Source organism: Mandrillus leucophaeus, unplaced genomic scaffold, assembly GCF_000951045.1.
Source record: "Mandrillus leucophaeus isolate KB7577 unplaced genomic scaffold, Mleu.le_1.0 Scaffold643, whole genome shotgun sequence".
NCBI classification, from domain to species: Eukaryota; Metazoa; Chordata; class Mammalia; order Primates; family Cercopithecidae; genus Mandrillus; species Mandrillus leucophaeus.
Window position 1 is genome coordinate 1438372 of NW_012106953.1, and position 22664 is coordinate 1461035.

The 22664-nt window shown below is 34.5% G+C and overlaps 1 protein-coding gene across 4 annotated transcripts; it reads right to left on the reverse strand.

Moving 5' to 3' along the window:
* Positions 1–1560: 1560 nt before the first annotated feature.
* Positions 1561–22437, reverse strand: FAM76B (family with sequence similarity 76, member B). 4 transcript variants are annotated; one of them, XM_012000951.1, is made up of 10 exons: positions 22026–22437; positions 21128–21192; positions 20246–20300; positions 18727–18882; positions 15632–15831; positions 12393–12440; positions 12121–12201; positions 11337–11472; positions 8442–8543; positions 1561–4240 (listed from the first exon to the last, which is right to left on the reverse strand). In XM_012000951.1, the coding sequence occupies exons 1-10, from the start codon at positions 22110–22112 to the stop codon at positions 4151–4153; spliced, it is 1020 nt and encodes a 339-aa protein (XP_011856341.1). In that variant the 5' UTR covers positions 22113–22437; the 3' UTR covers positions 1561–4150. The 4 variants fall into 4 exon arrangements, with proteins under 4 accessions (XP_011856341.1, XP_011856342.1, XP_011856343.1 ...); XM_012000952.1 differs by lacking the exon at positions 12393–12440 and having other exon boundaries at positions 2962–4240; positions 12121–12184; positions 15645–15831; XM_012000953.1 differs by lacking the exons at positions 12121–12201; positions 12393–12440 and having other exon boundaries at positions 2962–4240; positions 11337–11452; positions 15654–15831.
* Between the last annotated feature and the right edge of the window lie 227 nt (positions 22438–22664).

Genomic DNA, 22664 nt, shown 5'->3' on the forward strand with positions numbered 1-22664 from the left:
CGGTTCTCATACATGTTAAAAATTTTTAATTCCTTGATTCCAGATCCATATCAGGGTCACATGTTGTGATTGGTTGATACTAAGTACCTCTTATGCTATGGGTTCTCCCTCCACTGATTTCCCCTGCTTGCAACTTACTGAACAATTGTGCCAACTGTATCCTTTTGGTGTCACTCAATATGATCTTCCATCCTTTCTATTTTTGGTTAATTGGTAGATGCTTGGTCAGATTTGGTTTTATTCTTTTTGGTAAAACTTTATAGGTAGCAGTGTATTCCTCCATCAGAAAGCACTTAAGAATGTGTTTGTGTATTGTCAGCAGCTGCTGGCCAATCCTTATCTCCGTGAGAGGTTGCAAAACAGTGATGTTGCAATTCCATCCTTCCTTTTTCATTAGAATGTTTTAAAGAGAAACTACCCCCCATCTACTACTTACCTACCCAAAGGTATAGTTTGTATAGGAAACGCAGAAAATATTAAAATGGTAGTTCTCAAAATGTGAGCTCTGGACCAGAAGCAGCATTACCTGAGAACTTAGAAATGAAAATTCTTAGGCTTCATCCCAGACCCACTGAATCAAAAACTGGGTCCAGCAACATGTGTTTATCATGCCCTCCAGGTAACTTTGATGTATACTAACATTTGAGAAACAAGTGACTACATCTTTCCCACAAGTCTCGGAATGCCCTTGCTAAAAGCTGTTAGCTTTTACTACACTTTATAATACCAAAGTTAGGTTCCAGATTTTTTTCCCCAAGTACTTTATCTGCTCAACTAGTCTATAAATGAAAGAATCACACCTTCGACTTTTAACGTATCAAACAACCTAGCATGGTACTAGTCATCCAAAGTTTTCAAAAACTTAACTATAGCTTGAAATGCTTGCTCAATTAGATGCAAATTTATTTCTTCCAGGAAAAATAACTATCGCACTGAAGTGGTCTGAATGGACAGACAGGAAAATAGTTTCTAATGTTTGGCCTAAACCCCTTCTCTCATGTATTTGTTGTTTCAGGGTTTCACACTGGAACAGGGGGCAAAATGTAGATGAAGCTATGTAGGCTCAATAATGGTCCCCCAATATGTCCACGCCCTAACCCGTGGAACCAGTGAATACACTACCTTATATGAAAATAGGGACTTTGTAGATGTGATAGGTTAAGGACTTGAGATGGAAAAACTACATTGTTCATGCAGGTGGAGCCAATAATGTTCTCATAAGGTTCTTATAAGAGGGAACAGAGGGAGACACTCTGAGAGAGAAGGTATGATGGCAACAGCAGAGAGAGATTTGAGATGCTACAATTTGGGCTTTGAAGATAAAGGTCAATGAGCTCACAGAATGCAAAGAATGCAGCTATAGAAGCTGGAAAAGACAAGAAAACAGATTTTCCCCTACAGCCTCCAGAAAGAACCAATCCTGCCAATACCTTGACTTTAGACCCGTAAACCTGATTTTGGACTTCTAGCCTCCAGAACCATAAAACAATTAATTTTTGTTGTATTAAGACACTAAGTTTGTGGGAATTTGTTACAGCAGCCATTGAAAACTAATGCAAAGCCTTTGACAAGTTTTTTATTGTGAAATATTGGATCTAGAAAAAAGTACAAAATGTCAACAGTCAGATGTGTACAAGTACAGTATTTCAATAGTCTATACATGTGAACAGCTTAACAGGTTCACTGCAGAATGCATATTTAGACCAATATAATCTAAAAAGGACTGCAATATTCACAGGCTATTAATACATAAATAACTTAAGCCAAAATGACTCTCACTGGTAAATGCTAATTAATAGTGGAAAACAGGCTAAAAGCACAATACACCACACCATAGTATCTCCTTACAGGTCCACATTTAAAGAATATTAGTTTATTATGTCAAAACACTACAGAGATCCAGGACTGGGACTGAATAACTAGTTTATACAATTGCAAAAAATTTAAGTTATAAAAATAAGGTCATGGAATAAAGAAGGGTATTTAATTAGGATTAAATACTGTGAAGCCCATGAAAGGGTTTTAGCCTTGGAATTTACAAAGCTAAATTATTAGACTGTTAATGTTAGCTAACATTAAACTTCCAAACTTCCATTTTAATGTTGGCTAACATTAATATTATTTTTAATTTTGATGTTAGCTAAGGGGAAGGACGAGGACAGCTTTCTTTTGTAGTTTCTCCAACAAGGTATAAGAATTATCACAAAGTAAAACCATAATGACCACTGTGGACTGACAAATGGCTATGAAATAAGAATATAAAACATACAAATTTCAAAGAAAGGTAGTAACTATCTTATCAATTTAGCAAATCCTGCAAACGTTAAAATCCATGTTAAGGCATTATCTATCATGGTTGAGAGTACTAAATTTAAGAAAATTATTACATGAAGATCCCATAAAAATAAACTGGTTTAGTTTACAAGATTCTAACTGAATCTTTTTCTATCACTTGAAAATTACTCTATATTATGCTTTCAAAATCAACAAAGAATTATTTGGTATCACTTTATAATGAGCAACTATAAGAACAGTCTACTGAAACACATGTCATGTTAAAAACATTGTTTCAATCATACGTTCTTAAGAAAGCCAATCTTGATATGACATTCATAATCAATGCTTGTATAAAAACCTTTAAAACTGATAAATTCAGTAACAGTTTTACATGAAGCAAATATATGTTTGCCCATAAATTATTAAGAGAAGCAACTCACTCTATACAGTGTATCTAGCAATACTTTAAAATCAAACTAAAACTCTGAACTGATAATAACTAGGAGATAAATTCCATTTCAGGCTGAAAACCGCTGGATCAGAATATAATTAGTCAACAACTTCACATAACCTATCCCACCCTACCTTAACCTTTTATAGACAATTTTAAAGACTTTGGGACAATTTACTTATAGTGCCTGAATCTTACAGTAGATTCCAATTTATTCAAAGATTATCACAGACTGGATTAAAAAGATTAATTTTCAGATTTGCTTTAAATTTGCAAATTAAGTATGGTGTACATAAATATTAACTTAGATAACCACACACAGGGAAAGCAGATATATGGATCGTTGTAGAAATATTAAAATTTTAAAGAAAGTTTTATAAAAAAGCAAAACACATAACTCACAAAATATTAATATGAAGCCGTATGACATAAAAAATAAAATTACTCTTTAAGAAGCAACTTAAAATTAACTCTTTGGGGAACTATTTTGACATAATTAAATGAATTCAAAGACCAACAGCTTCCCTTATCACACAGAAACAAATCACAAAATTTTCTAAAATCTATATGCATTATCAGTTCTTAATGTAATCTCAAACATTTTACTAGCAACTTTGATTTCCTTTTGAAATAGGCTTCTGTACATATGCATTTATATACAAACATTTATTAAACATGATTTTAAAACAAACTGTATGTACAAAAGATCAGCATTCCTATAAATAAAAACATTAGGTGGCAAAAGGCACTTGTAAGTAAAAATCTACAGTAGTTTTTACAAAACAGAAACACATTTTACCTTAGATACTGTACAATAAACAGTAATTCCTATACCAATAATGAAAATGCTAGGTTACTAATGTTAATGATGTAACTTTAAAAAACAAATTTACATATATCTAAAGTTCATTTAATAAAAGCACCATGATTTTCTCCTAAATTCATGTGATGCAAAGTAAAAACACAATTCCCAAAAAACCAGTGTTCGCCATTTTTCGCGTTTAAAAGTTTTGTATTTCTAAATTGAAAACTGTTTGTCTGAAATTAGCATAGTGTAAAACAAAAAACAAAACAAAAAAACCCTGCTGCTCTGACTTCTTAAACCATACCTACTCTATTATTGCATGTTGCGTTTCATAAAGAGCACTACTCATGCACTCCTTTACAACTGTTTAATACTATTGCTGGCAAAAAAGTTCCTGGATATCAAATAATTAAAAAGTTACTTCAAACCAGTTGAAGTTTTATTTCAATGTTTTACAACTTAAAAAATGCTGTATATCAATTACAAAAGTGAATAGGAAACACACCAATTCATTTGGTGTGCAAAAATATTTTTCTACTACACAGAATTTAAGGGCTTCACAGAATTTTTTCCCCCAAATTTACATTGTAAGAAGAAATGCTAAACAAATTACTTTCTCAAGGAGATGTTAGTATGCTTCCACTTTTGTCAAATTTTTTACCCTTTGATAATGCTGCGACCTGTTTGAGTAGTTCTCTGTTTTTGGCCTGTGGGAGACAAAAACATTCAAGATTAAAAATGTTTGAATTATTATTAAGTCATGATGAAGAATACTACTTATTTAATACTGTTTTCATGTATATAAATGTTTCACTAAAGCACTAACATTAAATGAAAGAGTTGATACATTTACATTCATCTCTTTAAGGATGAACATGCAGAAGGAAAATTCTACATTGGTTCATCCCGCTTTGTAAATGTCATTATTAATATAATTGTTGTCCAAAGATGCACAATTGGTTACAAAAAAGGAAACGAAGTGAATTCACTTAAAGGAAGGTCTAAATTTTAAAAGGGAAAAGGTGTTTGCCCTTCATCTTAAAAACATGAAAACTATGAAAATAAGTTGTAATTTACAATTAATAAAATCAAACAATGAATCAAGATTTGGGAGGAATATTTCCTGGCAAGCTGTATAAGATCTTTCTTCTATGTTTACTCTCTTGTAGAACAAGCATAAGAGGTCATTTTTGCAAAAAATACTCAGAATTTGTTACTTTGCCAAATGCACCCAATGATACTCAATTTTTTTTTAAAGCACCCATCAGAACCACTCATTCTTGTTACTTTAATTACTATACAGTCATCTGACATACAGTTCCACATCATTGTTTCCTATTTCATGAAAGCTTGAATTTTTGCAAAGATTCAAAATTTCATTTCATCATCTGACTTGAATTTCATTACTAAATGTCCATCCATCACTAGTTTAGTGAGGACGAATGTGTAAGTACAGTCAATATTTTCACATTTTGACTGCCTCTGTCACCTTATTCAGTCTCTCAAATGTGGAAACTTAGATAAGTAAGGATCCCTATATATACAAATACATTAATGATCAAGCATTTTTGTAGTTTGAACCAAAATGGGGAAAGTGATGAAAATAGAGTACTCCCCTAAAATTAACACATTTTAAAAAGATATCCTCTGACTTATGTTTCAACACCATTTTCCTTCACAGGTTTCAGGAATTTTTATTATCTAGACAAGACTTTTTTAACCTCAGTACTTCATATTTTATTCTAATTTTAGCTTTTTATGGCCAGATAACACTCTGCCTTCTCTGTATGCCATCTTAAAGTGGTTTCATGAAATAACCTTTTTCAAACTTTATTCTTCCATTTCCCCACCCTTCTCCAATCACTCTTGCTAATTAACACCCATGACCTCCAAAATGCAAATATTCTCAGTACTATCTTATGTGTGCAAGTCAAATCATTTTTTATGTTCAGATGCATAATTAATAGGACTTTCCTATTCAGTGGTTATTAATAACTAAGGTGGTAATGAAAAACTTCAATTTCAAATTCAGTATCACAATTTCAAATTTTGAGTCTGCAAATTTGACTCAAAAAGATCTCCACTAGATCTGTAAGTTATATTTATGTAAAAGTGTTTATACTAACACAAAACAGTTAAAATTGTGAATCTCCAAGTTATCTCAATCAAGAAATAAAAAGTGTTTATAACTTTCATATTTTAAGTACAAAATACAGTAATTTGAACATTAAGTCTTCAAAGCAATTTTTCCATTTAATGCTTTAGTAGCTAATTTCCAATTTGCTTTTAATATATTTATATCACTAATAAAGATATTTCTTAATAAATTACATAAGAAAAAAAGTCTTCAAGGTAAATTAACACAATTAAGTACAAGTCCAAATTTATTCTAATTTGAATACCTTAAAAATGAATTTTATAATGCAATATTTCAATATATATACACTTAAATTTTTTTATCCTAAAATTACTTCATTTTGCAGCCAGCCAAAAAAAAAGAAAATCAATGAAATTCTTTACAGACTCTTAAGAAAGCTAAGTTTTAAAGTTTAGACATGTTGGTCTAAAGGAAAGAATATCAGAATTAAGAATTACACAGATCCTGCTTTAAATCCTGGCTTACTAACCAGCTACATAACCTGGAGCATATTTTCTCATTTGTAACACAGTAACTCCACCATCCAAACTCAAAATGAGTTAAAGGAACTTATCAAATATATAAAACACTTAGCCTAACACAGTTCCTGGTACACAGAAGGCACTCAAATGTTAGGTCCCTTTTCCTCTTAACGACTTACCTAATTAAGTGAATAAGAGTTTTTACTTGATATCTTAGTATTTTCAATATTTGGGGTATTTTGGGGTGACATTTTGAATAATATTTTCATGTGATGTTCCGTGTTTTGTCGTAGGTTTGGTAGTTAAAAGTATTTTACTAGCTATTAGAGCAAGATCCATCTTGTGTCACAGGATTCAATTCCTTATTACATAAAGATTAAAAAAAAATTACCTGTTTCCTCACCTCAGTAAAGAATCCTACTAGTACCATTGGTTGCCAAAGGAAGTGAGGTAAAAAGATGGTACTCAGCTATGACAGACTGTCTCTAGTCATAACACAAAAAAATCAGGGAAGTGGCCTGATAGGAAGGATGAAATAGAAAACCTGAGGAACCTGAAGTGGTGGGAACTAGTGTAGAGCAGGGAAAAGTAAAGATAAACTGGAGTCAGAAGATGGAGATTTCTATGTCACTGTTTACTATGTGATCACAGTTTCCTCTGTAAAATGGACATATCACATTACTCAGTTTTTGTAACAAGTAAGAGAGCATATGTAAAATCATGTCAAAATTTAAATATTAGTTACTTTTACATTATATGAAACTTCAGTTACCAAGAGGAGGTAGGCTTAAGATATCAATTAGGCTAAGTCAAAGAAGACCCCATGTATTTGCAACTATGATTTTAAAAAAGAAAAACCAAAACACAAACTGCTCTTTTGAACAGTGGGGAGCACTAAGTTAAAACATATCTAAGAACTTCTTGCAGTTATTCTGTTATCTCATTCTGGATTTACTTCAGAGCTTTGATTACATTACATTAAATCAAGGATCATCAGGTGGAAGATTTTGTTCCAGGTAACCATTCAGCATTTATAACTGAATAAGAAAAATAGGAATAACATAAAACTAAAAATAATACTTGCTGGTGGATAAAAACATTAATATATAAGAATCTGATATATGATATGGGCATTTCCATAAATCACCACTTAGTCAACAAATTATCTGAAGGCCTACTATGTCCCAGGTTCTACATGAGGTTCCCGTTCAACAATCTTTTAATAGTATGATAGGGATTAAAACCAGACAATGTGTACCTCGAATTTCAGCAAGTTCCTAAGCCCTACTAATTTAAGCTACTTGCAAAGAAGTATGAACAATACAAAACCAAAAGAAAGGAACAGCAAATATCTCTTGGTGTTACAATGTGAAAAAACAAAATGAAACAGGGCAGTAGTAACTCCTTCCTTCTGAAGCTGTACTCTCCCAAGTCTGAAATCTGTGTGCTGCCATCTTCTATTCTTTTAACATTTAAAATTTCTTACACCTTAAAAATTTTGTTACTAAAGATTAATTCTACAAATGTGACACTATATAAATCAAAGAGAACATGTAATTAATTTAGTGTGGTCCGATTTCTAAATTTATGAAACCTAGATGAGAACAAGCTTAATATAGTTAGCATTCCATATTCATGTTGGATGTTCACCATCTCTGCATGCCAGACATCAGATTGTTACTGTGGTGACTCCTGACTTCACCATTGAGTTGTTCTGTATACTTAAAATGCTACTTTGCAGCACTCTGAGGTTCAGGTGGATCACTACCTGTTAGCATTTAGCAGAACCCTATTTGGCACTTTGCAAACCACTGTACGCAGGTTAAGTAAACTCTCTTGCTTTGCATACATTTTTGCCACTCGAGGTCCTTAAGAATTGGTTTTATACACCCATCTACCTTCCCATTATCTGGAAGGAAATATTAATACGAAGAATGATTGCTACTGAAGACCTGCTTTTCACCTTAGTTTCATGAATCTGATTTTTAATTTTTTGCTCTAAGCCCAATAATCAATTGAACATACCTCCAATGATACCCTCCTCCAAAAACTTCACTTGAAGTTTAGGCAAAAGTTTTCAAGATTAAAGTACTGAATCACCCTTCAAGTAATTTCAAACAACAATTTCTAATGGAATCAAGATCAAAAATGATTATAAAGTCAAAATCAAAACTGAAATGCACCAACTATGCACAAAATAGGGCTACCAATAACAATTTAAGTCAACGAATGCTATTACTCAAGTGTAGCCCTCCTTGCCTAACATTTTACGTAAATGATGGTAGTTACCTGAAGTTGTTCCACAGTTTCTTTGTGAGCTTTCTCCATACTGTTCATTTTTGTTCTCAAATTTGACTCTTGGTACTGAAAGTCTGCTTTTAGTTCAGTTAACTGAGAGATTAAAGAAAAAAGACATGTATGTATGTATTTGCACACATACAAACACACAATTTAAGTAACTTTCACAATAAACTCACATTTCATTACAAAAGTGGAAGATGTTAACTCCTGTTTCCTGAATTGTACAAGCTATCTAAAATTTGTTTTATGAAATGAAGTCTATCTGCTTTACAATAGTATAATTTTAATGTTAATACCTGACCATCAGTAAAACTTCTGAATTTTCTTTTTTCCTAAACATGGCTTGACTGGAAATAGTTTGGCAACTGGTATGCCAACAAAAAAAGCTTAACAGCTAATAACTGGGAAAATGCCTCATTTAAAAATGTACGTCAATAATAGTAAAAACAAAATAAACATTTAAACTAGCTTAAGGGTAAAATAATCTTTCAATGCTTAAAGAAAGAAATTTCACACTGGGTAATACAAAAAGGAATAGTCTTTTCAGCCAAAAGCTACACTGTTTTTATTTTTTAATTTATGTCCAGGATTATGTACACAATACCACCTAACACTTGAGGCAAAAATAGAGAACACAGCACAGAAATACAACACAGAATGAGAAAAGAAAGAAGGTTACTATAAAATATGGGCTAAATTAGACAAATACAAGAAAAAAAATCAGTGCTTTGAGGAAGAAAGCTACATGATAATTTTTTCATAAATGACATACATAAAAGTATAATATCTCATGACTTCCAACTAAATGAGTTATTATGTAATTTCATATTAGAACCATGCAGAAGCAACTCCAGTTTATTTTTTAAGGTTTTTCTTTATGCCAGCTTTAAAGGTTTACACATTCTCCTTTGTAATTACCCAGTATCTAGTAAACTGAAAGACATACAAGAGCAAAAATAGAGAAAATCATGGAGTCTTATATTCTTATTTAAAAAAAAAAAAACAAAAAAAAAAACTCTTGCTTTTGTCCAATTCAAAGTATAACTAAGTTCTCTCTCTCTCTCAACTTTCTCTAATCACAAAAGATTTCCTGTTCTGAAATGCCAATTTACACCAGATCAGCTAAGACAGTTACCCTATTCACCACACTGTGAGTTGCCTCCTGACTATGAACTTTTCTGGAAAGTAAGAATTATGTCTTATTCATCTTTGTATCGTCATGATCTAGTTCAGTGTCTGGCTCTAGAAGTCATTGAATAACTTTGTGAAATCAATTCAGGAAAATAACTTGGTCGTCTTAGATTAATAAGAAAAAGCTGCAAATGTATAGTTATTTTAGGTCTACAATTAGGATTTTCCTTACAACAATGCTGATTTCAATCCCCATTAGTGCTTTGGTTTTTTTAAAGAGGAACACTAACAAAAGCAGAAAACTTCAATTAACTGCACAATACAAAGTTAGTACCTCTTATGCTAGAGAGGAAAGAAAAATCTAACAGTCAATATTCTATAACTGATTACCACTTGGTTTTGAAATCATTGCTATTTTGCAGTAAACTCGGCATTTTATTCAACTTTTCTCAAGGCTAATGCAGATATACCTGGCTTGTCTCTAAAACTTTGTACACAGGACAAATTTCCATAAAGGCTCATTAATTTAAAAAATGCTGTCAATCAAAAAGAACTATAAGACAAAGACACCCGTAACTATTCTATTTTTATCTTATACGGCACTCCTAATTTTCATATACTGAATTTGCTTAAAGTAAGGTACAAATGTATTAGAACAAATTAAGCCCACTAACCATCAAGGTGTGGGAAAATGTATCAAAAATTATTGAATGCCAGAAGTAAAAGCCAACTCAGCACAGACTCAAGCACAGACTCAGAGATGGATATAATTCATATATGTATTCGTAATAAGGTCTTATTCTTTTAAAAGAAATGATTTTAGTGTTCTACTGCATAATAAATTTGATACAGGTCAAACTTCATTGTCTGGCACCATAAAACAAGTACAAAAGATGACCAAACAGTAATAGCCCCTATGGGCACTTATACATACCAGAAGCTATAATAAATAGTTTGCATTTTCATTAATCATCACAACCATCACTTGAGATAGTATTAATGCACTCATTTAAATGAGAAAACTGAAGCCCAAAAAATTACACATTCTGCTTTAGGTCACACAGAAAATATAAGAACTGGGATTTGAATCTAAGTATGGCTAAATTACTTCAAAATTGTTTCCTGTTCCATGCCTGCCCACTATTATGCCAACCTAATTTCACAGCACAAGACCTTAAATCCTTCTATAATTCTGTTAATATCCCTCTTTTCACTAAATGAACATATTTTAATATTCTTCTTGATTTAACTGATAAAGTCCCAATAAGTACACTTACTTCCTACACAATGACCTTTTAGACATCTATTGCTGATTACTATTACAGGAAATTCCCATACCATTACTTTTCAGCAGTTATTTGATCTGGATTGATATATATTAACGGAATATCAAAGACTATTCAAACTACATTCTTAAAAAAGTTTTAAAAATATTCCATTTACATCTCATTTTTAAATTATTAGGTATTAGACCTATTTTTAAATTACATGCTTACTGAAAATTAAAGTTTAGAAATTACTATCCTAATTAAGCTCAGTTAATTCTTAGAACTAAAATTCTGAAAGACCACTTTTACCTATCTTCATTAGACGGCTTCAGCGGCGGGGGGGTTGTAATTTGTCTTATAAAAATCATGCACAACAAACCAACAAACATTACCAAATTATTAAAGAAAGTCTAATAAAATTTGTGATTATCAAGCAACAGTCAACACATAATTCTTACCAGGCTTCAATGAACCATGATCTTACCTTTTTATCTTTTTCTAAAATGGTCTGGTCTCTCTGCTGTAAGAGACGCTTAAGTGACATCACTTCTTCTTTCAGTTGACTTATAAGGACAAAATTGTCTGTTCCCCCACTATCTGCTGACTGATTTATAGAGCTACTAAAAAGAAAAAAGTAAAACACAGTTAAATGAAGTAGAAGGAAAATTAGCAGGTGTTCAAATTGCATAAATTAGACAATTCCACAAACATCCTTAAGGCTAATGCAAAAAAATATGTACCTGACAGAAATGGATGCAACTGGCAAATTACCTTACTAATGGCACACATTACATACACCTGCAGAAATATAATTCAGTATTAGCTTTTAGGGGGTCAATACTTCTAGTGTAAAGCAATAGGCAGCCAATTTGTACAGTAACATCAGCAAACTTTTGGCTAATGAACTAAAACAAAGTAACGCTCATAATATTTTTAATCTAAAAACATTTTCTAGGCAGGTCAATTTAAAATATCACAATTAGATTTGTGTTTCACTGAAGAATAAAGATAAAAATAATGTTCTCCAAATTTGTTTCTTCAAAACCCAAATTTATTTCCCAAATAGAACAACATAGTTCAGTGCCACTTTCTTATTGCCAAAATTAAGCTAAAAATTTTAAACTAATTTATGTTTATTCTTCTAGGTGACTCAAGTCAATGTAGAAAATACATGTTTCTATTTTTTTTTAATCTAGTAATAACTGGCATTCAACCATAACTATTCAACTAAGTTGAATTTTCACAACACTAAAAGAATTCATTTTTACCTATCTCCATTAGATGGCTTAGATTCCAATTTGGGCTTTTTCTTTGGAGTTTCATTCTGAATTGCTGCAGAGGATTTATGGCTGAAACCAAACATTAATAAGAATAGTTAGAGTAAAAAGGACAGAGAAACCAAATGATAAGTTATTCATCTTCCCCTAAAATATTACTGAAAATATTGATTTTGGTAAGTCTTAAGTAACAAAGTTGAAGGGATATCACATTTATAAACATACATTTCAAAATACTTCAGAAAATACAGCAATGTATTTACCTCTGTTTCCACAGTCCCTGCTCTTGTTCTGGACTTAGATTGCTGATTCTGAAAAATACACAAATGACATCTAATAACGACATTTATTTAGTACATCTAAATTTAACATTCATTCTTGATGGACACACATTTTATGTTTATAATATTTTGTTCAGAGAAAGGGGTATTTAAGTTTTCAGACTAAGCTAATATATATTGAATAAATCACATTCTGATGAGACAAATTTTAATCAAATGATTACTAACCATCTTAAGTTCTTCAAGAATTCTTTTTAATCAGGATCTCCACAGTTCAATTTAATATCATACAAAGGGTGGGTTACACAAGCACGAAAACTACCACAACAAGATTCTAAGATTATAAAGTTTAGGTATCACTGTACTTTGGCTGTCCTTACTATTTCAGACACAAAATTTGTATCTTTAAAGTTAAGGCTTTCCTAATAATCCAAAGTAAAGATTCTTCTTTTGGAGTAACTCAAGTTGCTCAGAATAGTGTATCAATTTAAAAGGGGAAATATATTGATTTCTTTGGTTCTTTCCCAGTTTTCTTAAGAATCCTCTCCAAAGTCCGTAGATCTCTCTTTACTGAGTAATCTGGAGAAGTTAACACTGAAACTATTGAGAAATTTCATAGTAACAAATGATTTTACTTTTACTCATAATACTGTAATACTCCTTTTTTATTTTGTCATAATACTAATAATCACTTTATAATTCACCATAAATCCTACACTTTTTTCCTCCTAAACTTGCATATCAGTCAATGCTTCACTAACCCCTAGCTTATTCACTCAGCATGTAGAGAGCATCTTCTATGAACCACATGCCGTGTTTTTATACAATGTAGAAGATGTTAGAAGATCTGAGCTGTGACCTTATGCAAATTACTTAAAATCCCCAGCCTTGGTTCCCTCATATGTAATACATACCTTATACTGATATGAGCATTAAATGAGTTATATACGTAAAAGCACTTAATACAGTGCTAGCATATACAAAATAGACATATACATATATATATACATGTTCACCTGTGTGTGTGTATATATATAAACATATATATACACACATGTTCACCTGTGTCTAAAATTTACTATTGGTTCAGCTGTAGAAGTTTAAGCAAAAGAAAAAAACAGACCTAAAGACTCAGCTGTAAACAAGTACCAAGTCGGGAAAAAAATATTAATAGCAACAATTCCATCAACTGAGTTATTCTTACTTGTGAATGAATGGAAATCCTACTGAGGAAGGCAGTTGTCTTTTTTTTCCCCTCACAAATTTCATTATAAGCATAACAAGCCATACATGAACTAACAGCACTAACCATATCTCAAAGTTAATAATAATCACATTAATATGACTGACAGAAACACTCGGAATTCCCATCTTAGCTTTCTGAAGGTTGTTCATTCCTAGATTCAGACCCACCTTAGTGCCACCTTAGAACCACATCCCCTACCCCTGCCGATCACCATCTATCACAATATGAATGCTTCTTATTTTCATTCTGATCTACTGAACTTAAGATAGGACCCTACAAACTAACTGTTCATCAAATGGTCCACAATCATCAAATAGAAAAGTGTTTGTATTTCGTAAGTAACAAAAAGTAAAAAATTGAAGACTTTCATTTTCAATACCGTTCTCTTTCCCTTTATTTTTGAAATCTGTCATTTTTTCAAAAAATTAAGTTGCTGTCACATACTTCAATCTTCACAAACATAATCTGATTGTGTCCTTTTATATAATGCTAAGACAAATTTATCTGTAAAGAATAGGAAAAGGAGACATTTTGGGAGTCTCAGGAGTAGGTCTGACGTATGCTATTATGGTATATAGTCATTTTGTCATATTTTTTCTTAAAGAAAGAAGCAAAAACAATGTAGACTTATATTCCTTTGCTACTTGAGATACTCTGATGTAAAGATCACAAGATTTCTTCAAAACAGCCAGAAGAGAAGGCATGGCATTTTATTTTACCACTACATTTAGACAGCACTACAACATGGTAGAATTAAACATCACTAACCTCAACATAACCTCATAATCTAATAGGTGATTGAATACAGTTTAGAACAAATCTTACTATTTAGATAGAACTACATTACATCCCTAAAATACTGCATGTGTTCCAAAATGAGGTGGGCATCAGTTTTTTGTAAATTCTGTTTTAAATAACTATCTGAAACTTTAAAGACTCATAGAAAAATTTAGGAACAAACAATAAATTCTTCTGAAAATGGGCATGCCATATGTCCCTGTTTTTTCTATTTTAATTTGTGCTTATCAGTTTAATTTTTAATTTAATGTTCTTGATTTTTCCATGAAGACTAAAACTGCATTTTAAAAAACCTTTATACCACACACATCAAGGGTTAAGGTACTACTACTACATAACTCCCCGCACAGGTCACTTTAAAAATCAAGTACAGTTGTCCCTTGAACATCCCAGGTTTGAACTGTATGGGACCACCTATACGGGAATTTTTTTTTTTTCCAACCAAATACAGATCAAAAATATAGTATTTGGAGGATGTGAAACTTGCATACATAGAAGACCAGCTTTTCCTATAGGCAGACTCCACAGGGCCAACTGCAGAACTGGAGTATATGCAAATTTTGGTCTATGAGGGGGTTCCAGAACCAATCCCTCAAACATATTGAGGGAAAACTACAGTTGTCTGTATTTAAGTAGAGTTCCTAAATATATGTTTGAAAAAACACAAAGTATCACTAGTTAAAAATATTTCTCATATTTTGGGGACCACAAAGATTAGAAATGCTTCTATCATAGTAACAAACTATAGTATTAAAATATGTTCTCCAAACCCAGTCATTGGTTTGTTTTGGTTTGTTTTTACTAAAACAAATTGACAACTAAGATAAATTATAATTTTTCAAATAAAACCTTAATTATTTAAACAAAAAAAGAATACTGAGGCTTTTGATAAATTATTTAAAACTGATGTACTTGTATTTTGACTTTATATGGTTATAGTTTTATATATTAATTTCCTAAATGTCTTATCTCTATTAAGGTAAACAGCTAAACATATTCCATGTAGGTAACATTATACACTGAATAAAATGGAGACACAGCCTTAGACACTCAAGATGCTTACTGTGTAAAATGGAAACTGGACTAGCACATAGTGAACATTTGCAAGAAGTAAACACCAATAAATGGCATTAAAATGCCAGGATGAGTTTTTAAAATATGATTTCAAAGTACTTACTTGTGATGGCTACTGCTGTGACGATGGTGATGGTGATGATGGTGGTGATGATGTTTTGGATGATGCTGGTCTTTCTCAGTTAGAGATGAAGATGATGAATTTGAATGTGAAGATCCCAGGCTCTTCCTCTGTTCTTTCGTCTTCTGTAAAACTCTTTTGTACGATAAAGTACAGAGCCAGCATAATAACTTTCCATCAACCTTTTAAGAAAACACGTGGTAAATTAAATGTACCCATATAAACTGGCTGTAAATGAAACCAGGTAAGATAAACCATCCAACTTCCACCTATATTTCACACGCAACATGTGCAAATGCATGTATGCACATATTCACGGACTTTTTGCAAAATAGAAATAAAATTGGACTTTTCTGAAACTTGGGAAAATACTTATAAAACTGATGAGGATGACATACGGATTTCCATTAGTTTTGAGGCATTTTTAATTTGAAGAAAAAGTTACATTTTTTCTTATTCCAGAAGAATAAGCATAAATTGATACACTTCCAAGACATATAGGCTGAATTCTTAAATCACTGTGTAATTACTAATAAAGTATTTTTCACTTAAATTTACAGAAAAACAGAAGCACCTAAATGACATACACAGTTGCCTCTCATTATTCTTGCATTTCCTATTCATGTATTTGCCTACTTAGTAAATGTATCTGTAACCCAAAAATCAAGACTTGCAGCACTTTTGTGGCCACTGCACACATACACAGAGTGGTCAAAAATCTGTGCCACCCAATAGCATACATTCATAGCTGAGGTGGAACAAGGTGACGCTCTGCCTTATTTCACCTCTCAGACAAGTATCCTTTTCAGTCTATTTAGTGCTATGTTTTTCGAGTTTTTGTCGTCCCAAAGAGTAATGCCAAAGTGCTGTATAGTGTTCCTAGGCTCAAGAAAGTTGTAATGTGAAATAGCAAAGACATGGAATCAACCTAAATGCCCATCGTTAGTAGACTGGATAAAGAAAACGTGGTACGTATACACCATGGAATACTATGCAGCTATGGAAAAGAACAAGATCATGCCCTTTCCAGAAATATGGATGGAGCTGGAAGTCATTAACCTTAGCAAACTGACAAAAGAACAGAAAACCAAATCCTGCATGTTCTTACTTACAAGTAGGACCTAAATGATGAAAACACGTGGACGCGCAGAGGGGAACAACACACATTACGGCCTATCAGATGGTGGAGGGTAGAAGAGGGAAAGGATCAGGAAAAATAACTAATGGATATTAGGCTTAATACCTGGATGATGAAATAATCTGTACAACAAACCTCCATGACACAAGTTTACCTATATAATAAAAGTGCACATGTACCACCAAACTTAAAAATAGAAAAAGAAAGCTACGAAGGCTGTGATGTGTCTTACAGAGAAAATACATGTGTTACATAAGTTATATTCAGGCACTCTTAGCGCTGTTGGCCATGAGTGCAATTAATCGACTGTGTGTGTACATATATATAAAACATATACGCAATATATGTGATATATATCATACATATGTGCTATATACCATATATTACATAAACATATATATCATACACATTATAAATGTATATATATCTATTTTTTGAGACGGAGTCTCACTCTGTCACCCAGACTGGAGTGCAGCGGCATGATCTCGGCTCAATGCAAGCTCTGCCTCCCGGGTTCACGCCATTCTCTGCCTCAGCCTCCTGAGTAGCTGGGACTATAGGCGCCTGCCACCACGCCTGGCTAATTTTTTTGTATTTTTAGTAGAAACGGGGTTTCACCGTGTTAGCCAATATGGTCTCAATCTCCTAACCTCGTGATCCACCCACCTCGGCCTCCCAAAGTGCTGGGATTACAGGCATGAGCCACCATGCCCAGCCAATCAACAGTATATATTAAATGACATATCTTCAAAACAGGAACACAAACAAAATAAGGTTATGTATTGGATCAACTGACCAACATGTTATTACTGGAGACATGAACTTAATCCTATATTTCTCCTGGGCAATGCTTCAATACAGTACTCCCCCAATCTACAGTTTCAGTTACCCATGGTCAACCTTAGTCTAAAAATATTACATATGATACACTATTCTAAGGGATAAAGACCACATTTATATAACTGTAACTAGAGTATGCTAACACAATTGTTCTATTTTATTATTTTTATTAATCTCGTTATACCTAATTAAAAAACTAGACTTTATTGTAGGCATGTACGTACAGAAGAAAACATAGTAAGGTTCTTTACTATCCCCAGTTTCAGGCATCCATTGGTCTTAGAAGGTATCTCCCATGGATAAGGTGAGTACTACTGTATTCATTGTGGGAACTTTAAAGACCTACCACAAATAATTAGGATCAATCGTACCTGTGTCAAAGAAAAGAGGAGACTTTCCGAAAGTACTGACTAACCCTCTAAAAATAGTATCAAGTTTTTATCTTCTATTTGTTCACATGTATTCCATTCACAGTATTTCATGATGTACATGTACCAGTCATGCTGGTGGGACATGTCTTACAACGCGGTACATACATTGCTGTGGGGAGACCTGAAGAAGCCCCTCAAAGGGGTAGTCATTCTCTAAATCAACTAAAATTGATAGGCAACAGGAGGCCTGTGTGAATGCTGATCGGCAAAGGAATTATCACATGAACACATACACTTATTACATTAAGTCACTGCAGGTAGACAAAAACAAACAACAGTTTCAAATATGAGCCTGTATCAAAAGGCACAAGAGTAACTGAATTTCATGTGCCAATGTGCCATTAGGTATCTTTTTCACACAAGCAATGTCAAGTAACCAGCAAAAGGGTAAAGTGAGTTATTTAACAAAAATTAGTTAAATCTCCTGAACCAAATGTGGGATAGCCAACTAGTACAGAATAGCCACCATAAAATATTTTTTAAAGTATAGTACATGAATCTATGTATCATGCAAACAAGGAGAAAACTCACTATTCCTGCACTTTCATCTAACTACTTGCTTTCATGGACCTAAAAAATAAATCCTGTCTCGGCAGTGTATTAATCATAATTTCTAACTTGTTTGGCATTTAATTTCCAGAAGATGTCACAACATAAACAAAGTATACCTTTCTTCTTCCTTCCTCCTTCCGATCAAAAGCACATTGTTGTTTGCACTGTTCACAGGTCTGAGGTGGTCCATACTTTTTTTCTGAATTTGTGCAACGCTGACACTTGGTACCAATAAATGCTGCAATTATGTTACAGTACTGACAAGGCTTGGGCTGAAAAACATACATATTTTGAGACTTTTAAAAACATTAAATATTTGCTGCATAGCACATATCCAGGATTCTAGACGTATTTCTGGAATTAAGAAAACTCAGGTAAAAAATCTGTTTTCTGTCAAGTTTGTTACCCTGTCATACGCAATAACTTTTACGGTGTTTCTATGCATTCAACTAATATTTATTTCTAGTCATGAAACTATTACTCTAAGATCATGAGAAATAGATTTGTGATTTGCATAGTGTTAGATAACACAAAAACTACATACAAAAAGGTTACCAAGAATGAAAATAAAGGTACACATGTATAGAAGTCTCATGAATCAAGAATTTGAGGAAATGTACTTCTACTAATTTAATATCCTAGTTAGCTTAGTGACCATATCATTTATTTAAAAAATGTTAACTTTTCATCACATATAGGTACAAATCATGTAAGGAATATATACTGTGAGTTTTCAACTTTAAAAAAATAGGGACAAGCATATTCAACATAAACTATAAAAACATACCTTGATTTTCTTTGATATTCAAAAGATGATTCAGGACAGTTTAAAGCATTAAAGTTAGCATTTTTAACCAATAATAAATAATATTGGTATAATATACCTATAATGACTGTAGTATACATATAAGACAATTTGTACTAGGATTGGGTCATGATTTCTGTGAAAAAATGTATGAATTGTGCTGTTTTATAAAAATAGTTCTGAAGAGGTCGTTCTGAAGTGGGCTAAAGTCTGATCACGCAAACTTCATGGATAAGTTCTCCATAACCAAGAATTTGCTATATTTGAATCTTTAAAGAATAGCTTCACAAATTTCACACTGATATTCAATACATGTAAAACAGGCATATAATCTGACTGTTTTTAAATGTTGTCACCTTTCCATCAAAATATCTATGGAAGATTTCTTTCATAAAATATGGTACGCTGAAATACATAAGAGCACAGCAGTACATCTTTTTTTTTTTTTTTTTTTTTTTTTGAAGCAGGGTCTCACTCTGTTGCCCAGGCTGGAATGCAGTGGCAGGATCTCGGCTCATTGCAAACTCCGCCTCTCGAGTTCATGCCATTCTCCTGCCTCAACCTCTGGAGTAGCTGGGACTACAGGCGCCCACCACCATGCCCGGCTAATTTTTTTTTTTTTTATATTTTTTAGTAGAGACGGGGTTTCACTGTGTTAGCCAGGATGGTCTCGATCTCCTGACCTCGTGATCCGCCTGCCTTGGCCTCCCAAAGTGCTAGATTACAGGTGTGAGCCACTGCGCCCGGCCAGCAGTATGTACTTTTTAAAAGGTCCAGCTTTGTGAAAAATATTAACTGGTAACAATGACATGAAAACATGACATACTTACCGTCCCAAATTGCTTCACATTTTGAGCACACTTCTTACAAATTGTGTTAGTTTTGCTGAAAAAGAAATTGTATATAGATCATGTTTATGTAGCTTTCTAAAGCAATTAGCACAATGTCAAAATAAAATGAGTCAAAGATTTGTAGTACTTAAAACTTACTCTAATATGGACCACGGATTTTTCTCAAAAATACAAGGATCTTTTCAGAGTTGTTTTACCCAAATTAACTTAAGACAAATATTTTTATACATTTTTATTGTGTATTTCTTTTTGTACACAAAACGTCTTAATGTTTCCTATATAGCTCCAAAATCTTCACACTTGCCACTACTAATGCACAGCATTACAATACCAGTGCCTATCTAACCTTCCACTTGGCTATTGTCCAACATTATAATGCCCACACCTATTTAAGAAGAAATTATTTGTTCTTTTCTGAGGCTACTTTCTGTATATACTCTCAGAGCGGAAGTAACTGTTAAAAATGTTACGTACTACTCCTCTTCCATGTAACAAATTACTACATTTCACCCTTGGACCGCAGTTGGTAACACTACAGACTTTTCCTCAGGTCCATTAAGGCTTTACCTTTTTTTTTTAGCGTAACAGTAACCGTTTACATTTGCATTTTCATTAGCAAGGCTGTACATTTTCCACGTAGTAATTTATTCTGTCTCATATAAAGTGTAACGGTAAATTAACAACCCCTGGTTTTTTTGGCAACATTCTCTCCCACCATGTATAAAAGGTTTACAACTTAAAATTTCTGGGGCTAAACCATTTTTTAAAAATACTTTCACAAAAATATGGGATTACAACCCCCAAATATTCCATACAGACAACACTTGTCTTTAACAGTCAAAAACTGTTCAGTATACAAACCTCTCTTGTTGAAATTCTGATCTGCAGTAAGTACATTTTACAATAGGATGTGCAATCCGACATTCCTGTAATAAGACAATACATTAGTCGGTATCTATCTGAAAGTCCCAAATGTCACTTTTCTGGTAGAAAATTGTTTACCCAACCTAGTGAAATGTCTAAAATATTGATAAAACCTGGCCCCAACGTAAGGAACTGGATGCTTTATCATATAAGTGGCCAATCACAATATAATTCCTCAGGGAAGGCATAGGTGTCTTTGTCTTTAGTAGACGTGGGGTATATTACAGACAAATTAAGACAGCTGTCAGGGCCGATTTCGAGGATTGGTTAAATGTGAAACTACTTATTATTTTGCACCGTTGCTCACAGACAGCATCCTGGCTTTAATGGGATGGGAGGAGCTCCAAATCAGAGCATTCTGTTCCCAAACCAGTCGCTTCGCTTTCCTGGACAGGGAAGAAGGATGCCATCAGCTTTGCGGCTTCGGATTCCTAGCAAGAAAGTGCAAAAATCGTCCCCTGCCTCCTGGTGGAAGAAGAGGACAGACCAGGCAGAAAACCGAGATGAAAACATCTCCACCCCTGGGTCTCTGCGGTATAGACAGGTGGCTGCCTCACTCAACCCCACCTCTGAGACCCCTCAGACGCTGACGGGGTTCGGCACCCGCCCGGGCCGCCTGGAAGAGGGCACGATTCTGCCTCCCTCTCAGGGGCCGTTCCCAGCTGATGTTCAAGCCCCCAGAAAAAGGGGTCCCCGAGTGGGGAGGCGGGGACCCCAGACTCCCAAACCCCCGAGGCGCCGGCAAAGAGAGAGGGGCTGCAGTGCAGCGGCTACCCGGCCCCCTCCGGCTACGACCGAGGACATCCATCCCGCCCTCCTCCCGGAGGCCACGGACCTTGCAGAGCTGCTGGCCCTGGGAGAGCTCCTCGAAGGGATAGCGTTGGGTACACTTGGTGCAGGCGTACAGGGCCGAGGCCGCCATCCTGCTCCTCAGTCTCCTCCTCCGCCGCCGCCCGCTCCGAGGCGGGGCCCTACGGAGAACTCGAGACCCGCCGCCGCCGCCCGGGCCGCGGGCTCCTCCTCCTCCCCCTCCCCCTGCCTCGCGCCCACCAGGGCCTCGCCGCGAGAGCCCAGGGCCCCGCGGACGACGCCACCGTCTCCCTCCGCCTCCACTTCCGCCCCAGCCCACCCAGTGACGCCGTGCCAGCCGCTCCCGCTTAGGCCCCGATAGCGGCGGAGGGAGACGAAGCGGGTAGGGGTTGCTGTTTAGCTGCGCGACCGCGGATCCGCTTCCTTCTCGGCCTCCCTTCCCCATCCCTGATTGGCTGCGGAGGCCACGCGTCACTCGGTGGCTCCTCCCAAATTCCAACTTCCGCGACGCCTGGAGCGCCCACAAAGGGAGGATGTCGCCGGCCAATGAGAGCCCGGAGCTCTCAGCGCGCGAAATCCGCTTTGAACCTGCCCCGCCCAAAGGTCTGCGGTCGCGGCTATTTCTAACAGCCAGTCCCAGGTTTGGGTGAGAGCGCCCCAATCC